The sequence below is a fragment of the Denticeps clupeoides genome, chromosome 2, assembly GCF_900700375.1.
Source record: "Denticeps clupeoides chromosome 2, fDenClu1.1, whole genome shotgun sequence".
NCBI lineage: Eukaryota > Metazoa > Chordata > Actinopteri > Clupeiformes > Denticipitidae > Denticeps > Denticeps clupeoides.
In genome coordinates this window covers 3790011-3803431 of record NC_041708.1, presented here as the reverse complement: position 1 = coordinate 3803431, position 13421 = coordinate 3790011, and the positions used below count along the sequence as shown (strand labels likewise).

The 13421-nt window shown below is 47.0% G+C and overlaps 1 protein-coding gene across 2 annotated transcripts in view; it reads right to left on the bottom strand.

The window, feature by feature from the left end:
• The window catches only part of arid5b (AT-rich interaction domain 5B), a 63302-nt gene extending 50167 nt beyond the window's left edge, over positions 1-13135 (bottom strand). The window contains exons 1-3 of one of the 2 annotated variants that reach the window (XM_028961713.1): positions 12928-13135; positions 12123-12377; positions 5792-6026 (exon numbers count right to left, since the gene is read on the bottom strand). In XM_028961713.1, the coding sequence (XP_028817546.1) occupies positions 5792-6026; positions 12123-12377; positions 12928-12948 (511 nt within the window). In that variant the 5' untranslated portion in view covers positions 12949-13135. Of the gene's footprint in view, positions 1-5791; positions 6027-12122; positions 12378-12512; positions 12665-12927 lie in introns of those variants that run through there. The other variant, XM_028961705.1, reaches the window with a different exon arrangement.
• Between the last annotated feature and the right edge of the window lie 286 nt (positions 13136-13421).

The window sequence follows — 13421 nt, the reverse complement described above, 5'->3', positions numbered from 1 at the left end:
AACAGAATTGTTATCCGATATGCTCTGTGGCCGCTGCAAAGCAAAATATATACTTTTTTTTCTTTTAAAGTGGAGCAAAAGAAAAAAAAAAGAAAAGAAAAGCTGCACATTTCATTATGCAAGCAATGGTATTTTTTTTTTTGTGTGTGCGTGTGCTTTTAAAGAGTTTGGAGCGCTCTCTCCCTTTCCCCAGCAATGCCAATGCAATCTGTTTTTGTCGTGCACAATCTGCATAATCTGCATAGCAATATTTATTGCCCTGCACAAGGGGGGGGGGGGGGGGTATGGGGGGTGAGCGAAGCGACACCCACTCGCCGCTGACCCAGTAAACTTATAAATAATTAGCTTTTATATTCGGCGCCCAGGTCTACCAGACGAAGAGATGTATGAATATGTGTAAAGCCTGAGGGGGGGGGTGCTTTCTTATTCCTATTGGTCTTGTTCTTATCATCGGCCGCGATCGGAGCCACGCACAGTATCCAGATAAAAACAGCAGCCGGCGATTTGCATTTTGGTCACCATTAAAGCATCCGGCGTGTTTCCGTTTCGCTGGTCCCTGCCACCTTTTATTCATCTTTGTTTTTTCTTTTTCTTTTTCTTTTTTTTTTTTTGCATAATCTGTGCGACGGCCAAATCTGATAAGTGTCACATTTGGCCTGCAAAGTTTCACGGCACAGGTCATCCTCCAGCCATGGTTACCTGAGCAAGTGTGTCAAACGTTAGGTGACTGTGTTATATTAAGTCTGTGAAATGCCTTCTGTTGAGTTCAGGATGTACAAGTACGACACAGTGAAAAGTGAAAAAAACATGCAGATGCCTGACGGTGAAGAAAATACGCCGTTGATGGGTTTTTTTTGGACAGGTATGTGGTTTAATTGGTTACGCCGAGCTGAAAAACAGACTATTTGGGATTTAACAGAAAAAAAAGGCCGACTCTGGGCCAGATTCGCTCACAACAGGCACGTTAGCGCTCTTCCTCGCTGTTCTCCCTGCTGATGCTGCTGTGCAACCGGGACGTTGCTCGCGAATAAGACCCCGACCGCGGAATCAGACTTGACTCGCCGAAATCCCTCCGTACAAGTATTCATTACCCACCTGCGGCTGCCGCACGGCACAAGACGGTTCACAGGGCCGGCCGATGCCGAAAAAAAAAAACATGGACGCCATCGCAATCAATGCATTCAACCCATTACTATTACTGCCACTTTGCATTGATTGCATGGAGAGTGCAAGCTTGATGCAATAAAATATCAATATATGCAACTGATATATCCAGGTTGCATTACGTTCAGCCGGCGCTCTTATCTAAAGCTCTTACGTGTGGGTTTATATTTCGTTCAGATTGTGCAGAAAATCAGAGAAAACGATGGAATTAAAGGTTTTCATACGCCGCTGCTCTTGTTGCACACTTGTGAACACAATCCTCCGTTAACGTGCCATTGTTGCCGGCAGAAGCAGTAATTGTGTGGGAGAACGGGAGCCAGTTGTGATTATATCACCATCCTCCAGGTGCCCTTCAGTCCAGCGGCTTCTCACCGTCTCTGCCGCAAAGGGTTGCTTTCTCATGCTTGTTTAAGGAAAAATTACAACGATGATAAAAACGATCTAATAAATAACACATATATTTCCTCGAATTGGGCCGATTGGGTTATTTTGACATTACACGACCTCAGGGGTCAGCGTCTCCATTACTGATTTACTGAGCTGTAACAGAACTGGTGAAGCCTCAGGCTGCGCCATCGTACCCGTCTTCAATAAAACCAGTGTACGTTTTTATATGATTAAAAAAAAAGAAAATAACGTGTCATGTTGCGATATCACTGATATGGCGCCGTGATTCGTCTACGTTCAGCACTCGCCTGAACACGACCGACACCGAGAGCAGCGAGTCGGTCTCCCATGATGATTAGAGGCTGACAGTTTTTTTTTTTTTTTGGTTTTCTTGGGAATCCCGTAGTCATGGGATTCTTGCAGGATCGGAGTCAAGTTCACTGTTCATCTCTTGCCTGGGATGGGACAGTGATAAGAGCATTAAAATCAGTCTTTTTTCATTATGAATATGCGTGCAACAATTGCTGTCTTGCAGTAAGCAGGTCAAAGGGTGTGTGTTTCTTCAGCATCATAAATATATCCATTAAGAATTGTCATAAATTTCATTATAGCAAATATGGCAATAATATAATTTGGAGCACAGTAACAGATGAGACGTCCTCTGCGATCATAATCTACCGACGCAATTTTATTACACAATGTCAGACTCACAAGCGCAGAGGTTCATGTGCGCGACCTTTGACCTGAATCACACTCACACCCACAGCTCTCAACAGCCAGTCGGGGATTACGGAGAGAGAGCGGCCAAGGTATCTGTACCATCATGAGAATTAATGACTGGAAACTTATCCTAAAGACAAAAGAGGAATTCTTCATCAGGGTATACCGAGGCCAGCCGGGAGACAGTTTAATTACGAGACGAGTTTTTCTGCTCTTTTCTCTTTTCTTTTCTCTCTCTCTCCCTCTCTCTCTCTGCTTGGTTCACTAGGCATCTGAAACAAGAGCCTATATGAGTTTTAATTTAGCCTCGGAAGAAATTCTATAGTTCGGTGACACAACGACCTCTGTATAGACGTGCTAAACACACACCGAGCACTTAAACAGCAGTTCATGTGCTGCAAATTCACCAGACTAAAACAGGCCGATATTTCAGGCCTCTTGTATATTATACTGTTTCAGCTGGTGAATGAATCCTTTAAAGCGACAGTAATGATTTACTACTATTACTACTAGTACTGATAATGTGGCTAGAGTAAACAGGGCAGTGGAAATTCACCGCCGGCACACTCGCCCGCGCGGCCATTGTGCGTTCGCATGAAAAGTGAGTCATAAACCTATTTCACAATGCCATGAAATGTAGCAGCATTGAACAGCCGCAGCCTTTAACAGCAACCGCATTGAACGTTCTAGAATTCTGCAACTGCAAGGAATGTCAAGGTGGCTGTTGGACGTGGAAAGAAGAAGAGGAGGAAAAAAAACCGAGTCCGACGCTTGCTGGGAAATGGCTGGCATGCAAATGAAAAAGGCGTGCATTCAGGAAGACCCTGAATTCGTTTATTGTCAGATATGGAAAGGAGAGGGGGTTGAGGGGGTGGTTTACAGGGCACGGAAGACAATGCCTTCATTATCCGCACACAGTATTACTGTAAAATGTTACTCGAAAGCGCAGTATTTTGTTACGTTTTATTATTTTTCTGTCACAGATTAGGCACCTGATGCAACAGATGGGGCTTTTTTTTTTTTTTTTTTTTTAAGGCCGCTATGCTTTTGTTTTCAACCGCCGTCAAGCTGTTCCTACTGGAAGGGACACGCCGTTGTCAGGATCAGAGCACGTCTGTTGACGGAGGTTTGATGGGAGAAAGTCGTGAAAATTAATGGCCGAGACGCTTCTCTCCCATTCCCATTTCTTCAGGTGAACAATGACTTTTTATACATTTTTTCCCCCAATTATTATTCAACGGCAATTTTTTTTACAGCAACAGCAGCGCTGTTATATTTCTTATGACTGAAGCAATTTTCACATCAAATAACGACAGCCCCTTTATGTTCAGGCTGGGGGGGGGTGGCGTTTATAGTGGATGTCAGGAAAAACAAGAGGGAGGGGGGTCACCCCCCCGTGGCCAATCCCCTCTTCCCTTTAATTCCTCTTTCATTTTGTGACTTATGATCTTTAATGAAAAGGCAAATGAGTTTACTCCATATTTCTGTGATTCATTATAACTGAAGACATCAATAATAAATAGACTTTGCAGAAGTACTGGAGGGGGAGGGGGTTGCGGAGGAGGAAGAATGGGAAGGGGAGGGGGGGGGGGGGGGGTCAAACCTCAGAACAAAAGTTGACGTGGCTAATTCATGTGGCGGTTTCAATTAATGGTTTGTTTCCATCGGCGGCCGCGCATTTTGAAAGTCGGGCCTCGCTGCGATTGAAAAGCCCTTCCCTGCTGAATGATTCCTTTCTTTTCTCCGGGCAACAAAGAGAGCGAGCGAGTGAGAGACGGTCCCTGGTTCCCCGCCAGAATATTTTGCTTACCCAGCTAAAGCCACGGGCACTTTGACTAGCTGCATTTACAATCCTGACAACACCAACGGGCTGATATAGTCATTAAACAGCCACTTATTAACATTACAAAAACGTACAGCCTCAACGTGCACAACTAATAAGGTTATAAGACTGACAGTAAATAAATCACACACACACACACACACACACTATATATATATATATATTTTTTTTTTTTTTTTACCCCCCCCTCCTTCTCAACACCTATTGATTCACATTCGCTGCTGTGGCTTCATGTACGCTTAAGTGACAAGGCAGCTATTATTGATTCCTCTATCTAATCTCGGCGCGGGGATCTCATACATCAGCCAATTCAAGGGCAATTTAACATTTGTTTCCATGGACTGAGACAAAGGCGTATGCAAATTCCGGCAACTGGCGGAGTCAAAAGACCTGCATAATTACTGCATCTACTAAATACTGAGGAAAATCTCCTGTGGCAGCGGCCCTGTCCTTCTCTCAATTATTTAAACAGATTGCGTAAAAAAAAAAGAAAAAAAAGAAAAAAAAGAAAGAAATAAAGGAGAAGGGATGGAAAAAATGAAATGTTCTATTCTGGGTTTGGATTCAGTGGCACAGTTGCGAAACAAGCTTACGGATCCTTGAATGTTCCTGTTGAGCCAATTCTTTGGCTCCGGGCAGGTATCTGCGTGGCAGGAAGGCTGCCAAAAATTACACATTTAAAAGCCCATAAAGCTGAGGCTTTTATACCAAACAGGGAAGGAGTCTGTGATAACCGGGGGTTGTTACAGATGTACAAATGCATTGTGCGGTTTGAGATTGGATGGAAAAAACACTTATTAATCCCCTAACATGACATTAAAATTTTTTATTATAATTTTTTTTGTGCCTGTGAGACATTCTATTACCTACAAATGTAAGCTGCAATACTCAAACATGCTCTCGGTCGAGAGTACTTGTTTAGTCATATCAGCTGCAATGACTGCAACGTCATGGTAAGTTTCTGCATATTGGGATGTTCCATGCATTCAAATTGTCAGGTTTGATCTTGGTTATTTTGGTGTTCCGTAGTTATAAATCACTGCATCTTGGTAAGGTGCTGGTTGGAGTTCCATAGATTAAAATAACAACTTTTTGTGAATATTCTGTTTATTCTGGTCTTCCACTTGCTTAAATAACCACAACTTTGAAAGGTCTGGGACTTTTTGGCATTTTGTATGTTAAATGACCACATCTTGGGAAGATTCTGGCTATTTCTGGTCTGTCACAACTTTAAAAAAGTGCATCTTGGGAATCCTGTGGTCATTTTGGAGCCCCGCAGGTTCACATAACTGCATTTTGGGACTCTTTTAGTTATTTTGGTGTTCCGCGTGTGTAGAAAACCGTAGCCATATGCTGTTGACTCAATATCCTATTACATTCTTAATTAAGGTCTCTGAACGCCTAAGTGAGTGCAGCTTATTGCACTTTCAGTTATTCCCAGGTCATATATTTTTTTTTACGTACACATCTCTAACTTTCACCTGAACACATAAACACGACTTTTACTCTTTTAGACTTTTAGTCTTCCATTCAAACGCACCAGACGTTCCATCAAAAACACCCCAGCGAAGCTATCGACTTCTGTGCAGGGGACATGAATAACCCCGTCACAGAGGCGCGGTGCAGTGAAAAGGGGGTAAGGGGAGAGTAAATAAGTTAACGGCGTCGAGCAATTACCCAGTTCCGCCTTCTCCTTCAGCACGTCTTTGAAGTTGAGGCCGCTGTTGAGGGTGGACTCACGGTACTTGTGCAGGGACTCCCGCTGCCCGTTCTTGCCCAGCTCCCTCAGGACGGTGGGCTTCAGGGGCACGGCCGTCGTCCCCCTCGGCCAGCCGGACGCGTCGCACACTGTCCATTTCGCCAGGTCCTCGAGCTTCACTATCACCTTCTCCGACACGGCCATGACCTCGTCCTGCCACCACAGCAAAACACGGAAGTTAGGCAGGGTGACGCTGCTCGCTCGATTCGCTGATGCTCCTGCGGTCTCTAATTACAGCGGCGGGGGGGTGGCAGACTTTGCAGTTTACACATAGCTGAGATCCCCCATCCCCCCAAAAAAAGGGGCGGAGAACGACTCATAAATCAATCAAACGATTCAATTAGCGCACAGATAACGTTGCGTGCGCTTGCTGCTTCGCATTGTGTGAAAGCCGCAGCCGGAGAGGGTCGCTGATAAGGGCCACGGCGGAATAAATAGAATAATAATTAGTTCAAGATAAAGAGGAGCATGTGACCCGGCGTGGGATAACCGTGGGAATTTCGTCTTTTTTCAGGAGGCGATGAGGCTGCGGGACTAGTTCACCGCCAACACCTGCCCCCTGTGGTGTCCGAAAGTTTTTTTTTTTTTTTTTACTTTTTTGCCCTTGTAGGCAGAAACCTACACCCCCCCCCATCTGGTCAAGCTATTTATAACGTGTCTTCTTTGGGCCATTTTTAGAGAGGTTGTTGTTTTTTCCTATAAAGAGATATGTCCAGTGATGTGCTAAAGCCACGCCCCCTTCCTCGAGGGTCAATTACGACGACAAGCCGAAAACTGGACGCTGCATATGGCAGCTTTATTGGTCCACTTCAGCCATACATGTATGGCCCACCAGAGCCAGAACTTCGATTCAGAATCAGAAGACCTCTTAACTCTCTGCTATTTTCTTACATTTTTGGAACTAAGCTATATGTTTTACCGGCTTCACATACAGATGCACAGAACAAATATATACACAATCAAAAGTTAGAACACCCACTCTTTTATGGGTCTTGCTTTTTTTAAAATTTTTATTAAAGAGCAAAACTGCAGGCATGGGACTATGAAATAACACACATAAGGTTATGTAATAAACAAAAACAAGGCAGTTTAATATTTGCTTCTCTCCAAATCAGGAAGCTTTTGCTGTGATTGCAGCATTTCACAGTCTCGGCTTCTCTTCACCACCTGTTTCCAACAGTCCTGTCGGTTTATTATGCTGAACACTTTCTTATCATTCACTCGTGTTAATGAGCATCTCATCAGGCGTCTTTTGATGACGACAACAGTGAACAAAGCAGCCATGAAGGTGAAAACAGATTCATCTTCACTTTCTCCTGATACAAACTTCTGACCGGACGTGTATTCTGTCACTTTACCAGAAGTCATCCTAGTCACAGATGGCCAATGTGAGTTATCTTCTATAGCAACAATGTAATAAGGCCAGGGTCATCAGAAACAGAGAAATATTTCTGTATAAGGTGTTTAGAAGCAAAGCTCAGAATTAAGTTCATAATGCTGAAACATACAGTACAGGCCAAAGGTTTGGACACGCTTCTCTTTATTTTCGTGACCATTTACATTGGTAGATTCTCACTGAAGGCATCAAAACTATGAATGAACACATGTGGAGTTATGAACATAACAAAAAGTGGAGACCTGGCCTCCGCAGTCACCGGACCTGAACCCAATCGAGATGGTTTGGGGTGAGCTGGACCGCAGAGTGAAGGCAAAGGGGCCAACAAGTGCTAAACACCTCTGGGAACTCCTTCAAGACTGCTGGAAAACCATAATCGAGAGAATGCCAAGAGTGTGCAAAGCAGTAATCAGAGCAAAGAAACTAGAATATAAAACATGTTTTCAGTTATTTCACCTTTTTTTATTAGGTACATAACTCCACATGTGTTCATTCATAGTTTTGATGCCTTCAGTGAGAATCTACCAACTTAAATGGTCATGAAAATAAAGAAAACACATTGAACGAGAAGGTGTGTCCAGACTTTTGGCCTGTACTGTAATTTACAGTGCAATAATAACTAACGCATGTGTTCAACAGGACAACGGTATACTTCCTAGTTAAACGTTCCTTAGACAAACACGGAAAGGCTCCCGCAGACCCATAATCGACCCTCAGACAGCCGTAAAAGAACGTTTAACACAACTGAAACAGATCGGGGCCACTAATCCTCATCAGAACATGTGTCCCGAAACACGAGTTCCTCTCGTCCTCATTCCACGGCGGGCTCTTGACCCTCGGAGTTGCCGCTTCTCTAGAGCGCAGCAGCCACTTAAGCGCAAAGGAATCTGTTCCTAGAAAAAAAAAAAAAAAAAAGCACACCGCTGGCGTTTCACCAAGCTCTACCCCGAGGTCACGTGCGGCCGGCTGCTTTTGAAGACCGGACGACGTTCATTAGGACATTTCCGGCCTTCGCTTACTCCATACATGCATTGTACGTCCTTTCACGAGGATTCAGGGACTCGCACTTTTGCCCGTGCGTGGTTGGGCTTAAAAAAAATAACCGGGCGTAAAGGCCGCTTTGGGTTGACAACTACGCCTTGGAACCGAATACGTCTCGTTCGGAGTGGCAAGTAACAACTGGCTCCTTGTAGCGTCGGGTTTTTTTTCCGGAGGGTGAAGTCGGCCGGCATCAGCCAGCGGTCTCGCTCCACCGAATCGGCGAGGTCGCCGCAAGAATCCCCCAGGTCACCGCAGATTTGTCCACCTGCTCCCGGGCCTATTGAGTTATTGACCCGGCAACATGAAAAATGTGCCTCGCCGCGGCCGAGGGGGAAGCCTTTACGCTTGAGCTTTAAAAAGTTGAGTCGCGTTGTTTCTTTTTTTTTTTTCGGCCCCCCCCACCCTTTGACCAATAATTGATCGGGTCCTGGGATCCAGTTAATTACTTTGTCCGGGTAAGAAATGCACATTTCACATACTGATTCACAGAAAGGGGGGGGAATTTTTCCGGACGAGTGAAAGATTAACAAGCGTCAGCTTCGAAATCAATAAATGGCAAAAATATTGTTTTGCGTGGCGCCTCTGCACGACATTTGGCTTTCACTTATATTTACTGCATTTGCCAGACGTCCTTTGTCCAGAGCGTCTTACAATCAGTAGTTACAGGGAAAGTCCCCCCCTGGGGGGTTAAGTGTCTTGCTTTGATTTGAACCGGGGTCTTCTGGTTCATAGGCGTAGGGTGGTAGTAGCCTAGTGGTAACACACTCGCCTATGAACCAGAAGACCCAGGTTCAAACCCCACTTACTACCATCGTGTCCCTGAGCAAGACACTTAACCCTGAGTGTCTCCAGGGGGGACTGACCCTGTAACTACTGATTGTAAGTCGCTCTGGTATATAAGGGCGCCTGGTAAATGCTGTAAATGTGGTATGAGTGTGCAGAAGTACGGGGAGAGAGAGAGAGCCGAGGTGTCGGACCCGGAAACCCGCTCTGACTCAAGCTGCGAGCATCCCGCAGTGGAATGTTGCCCACGAGGACGGGGCAGGAGTAAAGAAAAAAAAAAAAAAAACCTCGGATTATCTCATTCGGGCTATAAATCCGCTCCAGGCCCTCGAAACCCAGGCCGTGCCGGGACCGGTGCCACGGGTTCCGAATACGAGCGACTCGCCGCACGACGGGCCCAGAGTCCTTCGCGCCGCTTGTGGGGAGATGACTGGCCTGAGCACGGCCCGGTCTAACCCTAGTTCCGGAACGCCGTCGCAATAAACGAATTCATCTCGGCTACAAAGAACGAGGCCGACTTCGACTTCGCCCGCGCTGCAGCAGGGCCGCCATGAGAGGCCATTTGCGCGCGGCCCTCGTAAACCAGCGGCGTTTAAAATGCCTGGGAGCCCGGCAGAGTGGGAACAGCACCCGCTCGGAACCAGGGCGTAACGTTGCCCTCTCCAGGATTAAGTGCTAAGTGTTAAATTCTATAGGGCCGCCTGCCAGAGCGCGATGGGACCTGCCCGCCCGCCCGCCCGTTGCCGCTTCGGCCGCTGCAATTCTCCTAATGAATGACTAACCGCGGGCCGGGGAGGAAATGACATCACCTGGGCGTAGAAACAAATAGGCGTCGAGAAGCACAGAGCCTCCCTTTACTGCCGCGATCGGGGGGCCATTATCCGGGCGCACTCGCACAGTAAACACGAGGCGGAAGAAGGCATGTTTTTGCCGGAACTCTGACGCCGGAGAAGTTACTGATACAGGAGAGCGACGGGCACGCCGGAGGTCAAGACGGAGAAGAATGGGGTCGTGGTGATGGTGGTGGGGGGGGGTAATTTGCGCCTCTCCTGGATTATTCAGTGCAGATGCTAATGTCATTGAATTGGACAATTCGCCGAGTGCATCATCGGCGGCGGCGGTGCCGGCGTCGGGTTACCGCAGGTGGCCGGGGCGACGCTCGGTCGCACCGTAATCGCCATCGTCCATATGCCTCCCGTCCCAGCATAACTGCTATTCAGGCCCACTGCTGACTACAAGTCATTACAGGCCAATAATAAATGAATATTAGCTGAATATGTCAATATTGTCATATGCACGTATTGATCCTGTGACATCTGCCTCCTCGGTATAAAACGTGTTACTTTTATGGTTACTTGTGTTGTTTATGCGGCTCCTATCTTATCACGGCTGCTAATACCAGCAACTGGAATAAATGAAGGTACAATTTGAATGACAACCCCAGACACAGAAGTGTGTCGAAAGCTGTCAGAATTGCAACGGGGCGGGCCGAGCGACGCGGTCTATCGTTCCGGACCACCAAGAATGCATTCCTGATAAATTTGACAGACAAATAATTCGCCTTGTTGGCAGTAGGCGGGCTCCAGTTTAACGGGTGGGAGTGGCCTAGTGGGTTCCATACTCGTCAATGAAACCAGAAGACCCAGGTTCGAACCCCACTTACTACCATCGTGTCCCCGAGCAAGACACTTAACCCTGAGTGTCTCCAGGGGGCACTGTCCCTGTAACTACTGACTGTAAGTTGCTCTGGATAAGGGCGTCTGATAAATGCTGTAAATGTAAATGTAAGTTCAGCAAGAAAAAAACTTTGAGCAAATAAGGTCAAGTCCCCCCCCTCGAGTTTGCAAACCGTCTTATGAACAGCTAATGTTATTACGTTTGTCGCCAGGCAACCTTGACATTTCACCACACGCATTAAAACCTGTTGCTTATTATGAAAGGGAAATTTGATCCTGGACTCTTTTAGGAAGGTGGTGGTGGTGCCGGGAGAACAATAAAAAGTTCGGCTGGAAGGAGCTGTATTCCTTTGTATTCCGCCACACTGATTACACTGGCAGTACAAGATAAAACAGGTTTACACCACTCCTCCTCCTCCTCCTCCTCTCTCCCTCCCTCCCTTCCTCCTCCCCTTCAGCTTATTGCATTACAACACACCATCAGAGCAGCAAGAAAAAAAAAAAAAAGAGAACAAAAAACAAAGCCCGGCGTTATTACTGCTGTTATTACGGCTCTCGTTATTACCATCACCACGACGCGGAATAACCTTCACAAACGGGACGCGGCCCCTTTAAGGCGCGTTATACCAGCGCGCCGTTATTAATCAATTCCTACTGACCCGGCGCGTTTCGGGACCGGGGGGGGGGGGTCGATGCAGATGCTTGTACTTTAAATATCGACGAGCAGCACCACGACGCGTTTATTCATGCAAGATGAATGTCATTTATTTTTTAACATTTGTATTATTATTTTATTATTATTTATATATTTGGTTGAATAAAGCATGCGTTGCTGCGGTTGCCGTGAAAAGACGCTGTCGGGCACGTCTTTTTTTTTTTTTTTTTGGAGGGGGGGGGGGGGGTCCTCTGATGCGCCGCGTCGTAAATTTCCGCACTACTGTACTTATCAGAAGACACGAAACCGCCGGGGCTGAACGCGACAACTTCACAGCGCCACATCCTGCGTGTCATTTAAACACACACACACACACACACACACACACACCGCTGGTGTGCAAATGAGCAAGGTTAAGAAAAGCGAGGCTCGACAGACGCGAGAAGAACGGGTCTCTCTCTCTCTCTCTCTGTGTAATAGGAATTCGCGATCTTCCTTCTTCATTTCACACGCAGACATAAAGCGGAATAGCGGTCATGTTTCGCCCCAAAAACCCCAAAAAAAGCACGAATACATATACAAAAATATACAAATATATAAACTTGCGCACGCAAAACGCAATACGAATACACCACAGCACATACATACATACATATATATATACATTTATTCCATATATATGGAAGAAGCGTAATCACCTCTCCATGGCTGACCGTCCTTCCCTGGGGGGTGTCCTCTGGCAGAAAATAAAGTTTGGAGCTGGACAGAAGTTGCCCGCTCGTCCTCTCCTCCCACAGCAGCTGCAGCTCCGCCACGCAGATCGGCTCGCCCGGCTTGCAGCGCACGAAGAAGAAGTCGCCGAGCGACAGGATCCTCGGTGCGGCGTCAAGGTGAAAGCGGAACGCCTTGTAGAAGACGTACGGGCCGTGCAGACCGCAGGGCGAGCCTACCCACTGCGGAGACAAGCGACACGGGTCACGCATTTCGCACGACTCGCACTCGCGACGCGGTCGATGAAACGTCCCGGGCGCCGGCGCGACGGCGACAAGTTTTGCCTGCGACAGAAAGTTGGCGGCGGGTTCCAGTACCGTGAGTGAGTCGGGCTCCATCTCGGCGCTCTGAATTGATTAAACTCAACATTCTCCCCGAACTTGTTGGCTTGAATGGATTGCTGAAGGTCCCGGAAGGACGTAATATCCGAGCACCAATGATCGCGGCGCTCGTCGATACGAATTCGGCACGGGAGCGAGAGAGAGAGAGAGAGAGAGAGAGAGAAGGGGGGGGGGGGGGGCAAAGAAAAAAAAGAAAAGCAAGAAAAGGAAAAAAAAAAACGCGACGACGAGATGGAGGATTATAACGTCGCGTCTACGGGTCGGACGCGTTAAAGTTGCAAAATGCGCAGCGGGCGGAAGCCAACATGGCGTTGGATATATATATATATATATTTATTTATTTATTATTGTATATTATTCTTGTTATCGTTATTAATTGTAATATACTCACGTTTCCCCCCGCGCAGGGCATCGTGCGCCGGCGTTCATCAACGCGTCGCGTCGCGCATTCGTCCGCCCGACGCGCGGCTTTTTCTCCGCCTTTGCGCGCCGCCCGGGACCTGCGTGCGCGGCAGAAGAGAACATTTCCTGCGGACCCGCGCGGATCCACTGGCGCCCTTCTTCCTATTTCCAGAGCGCGTCCGCGGCGTTAACTCCTTTTTATTTCTCTCTTTATTTTTGGGGTGGGGTGGGGGGGTTCTCGCTGTTTTGAACCCGCGGCGCGTTAATCTCTGTCCCCGTCCTCCCCGTCCTTGTATTTATTATTGTCGTGATGATGAGGATGATTGTTATCGTCATAATTTTATTATTGGGAACAGAAAGGCTTTAGTTCGCGCGTTGCGTAAAAAAAAGAGAGAGAGAGAGAGAGAGAGAGGGACTTGAGAATCGTGGGGAAGCGGCAGCCAGAAGTGGCCGGTACGCGTGGACGGGGGGCTGCGGGAATCC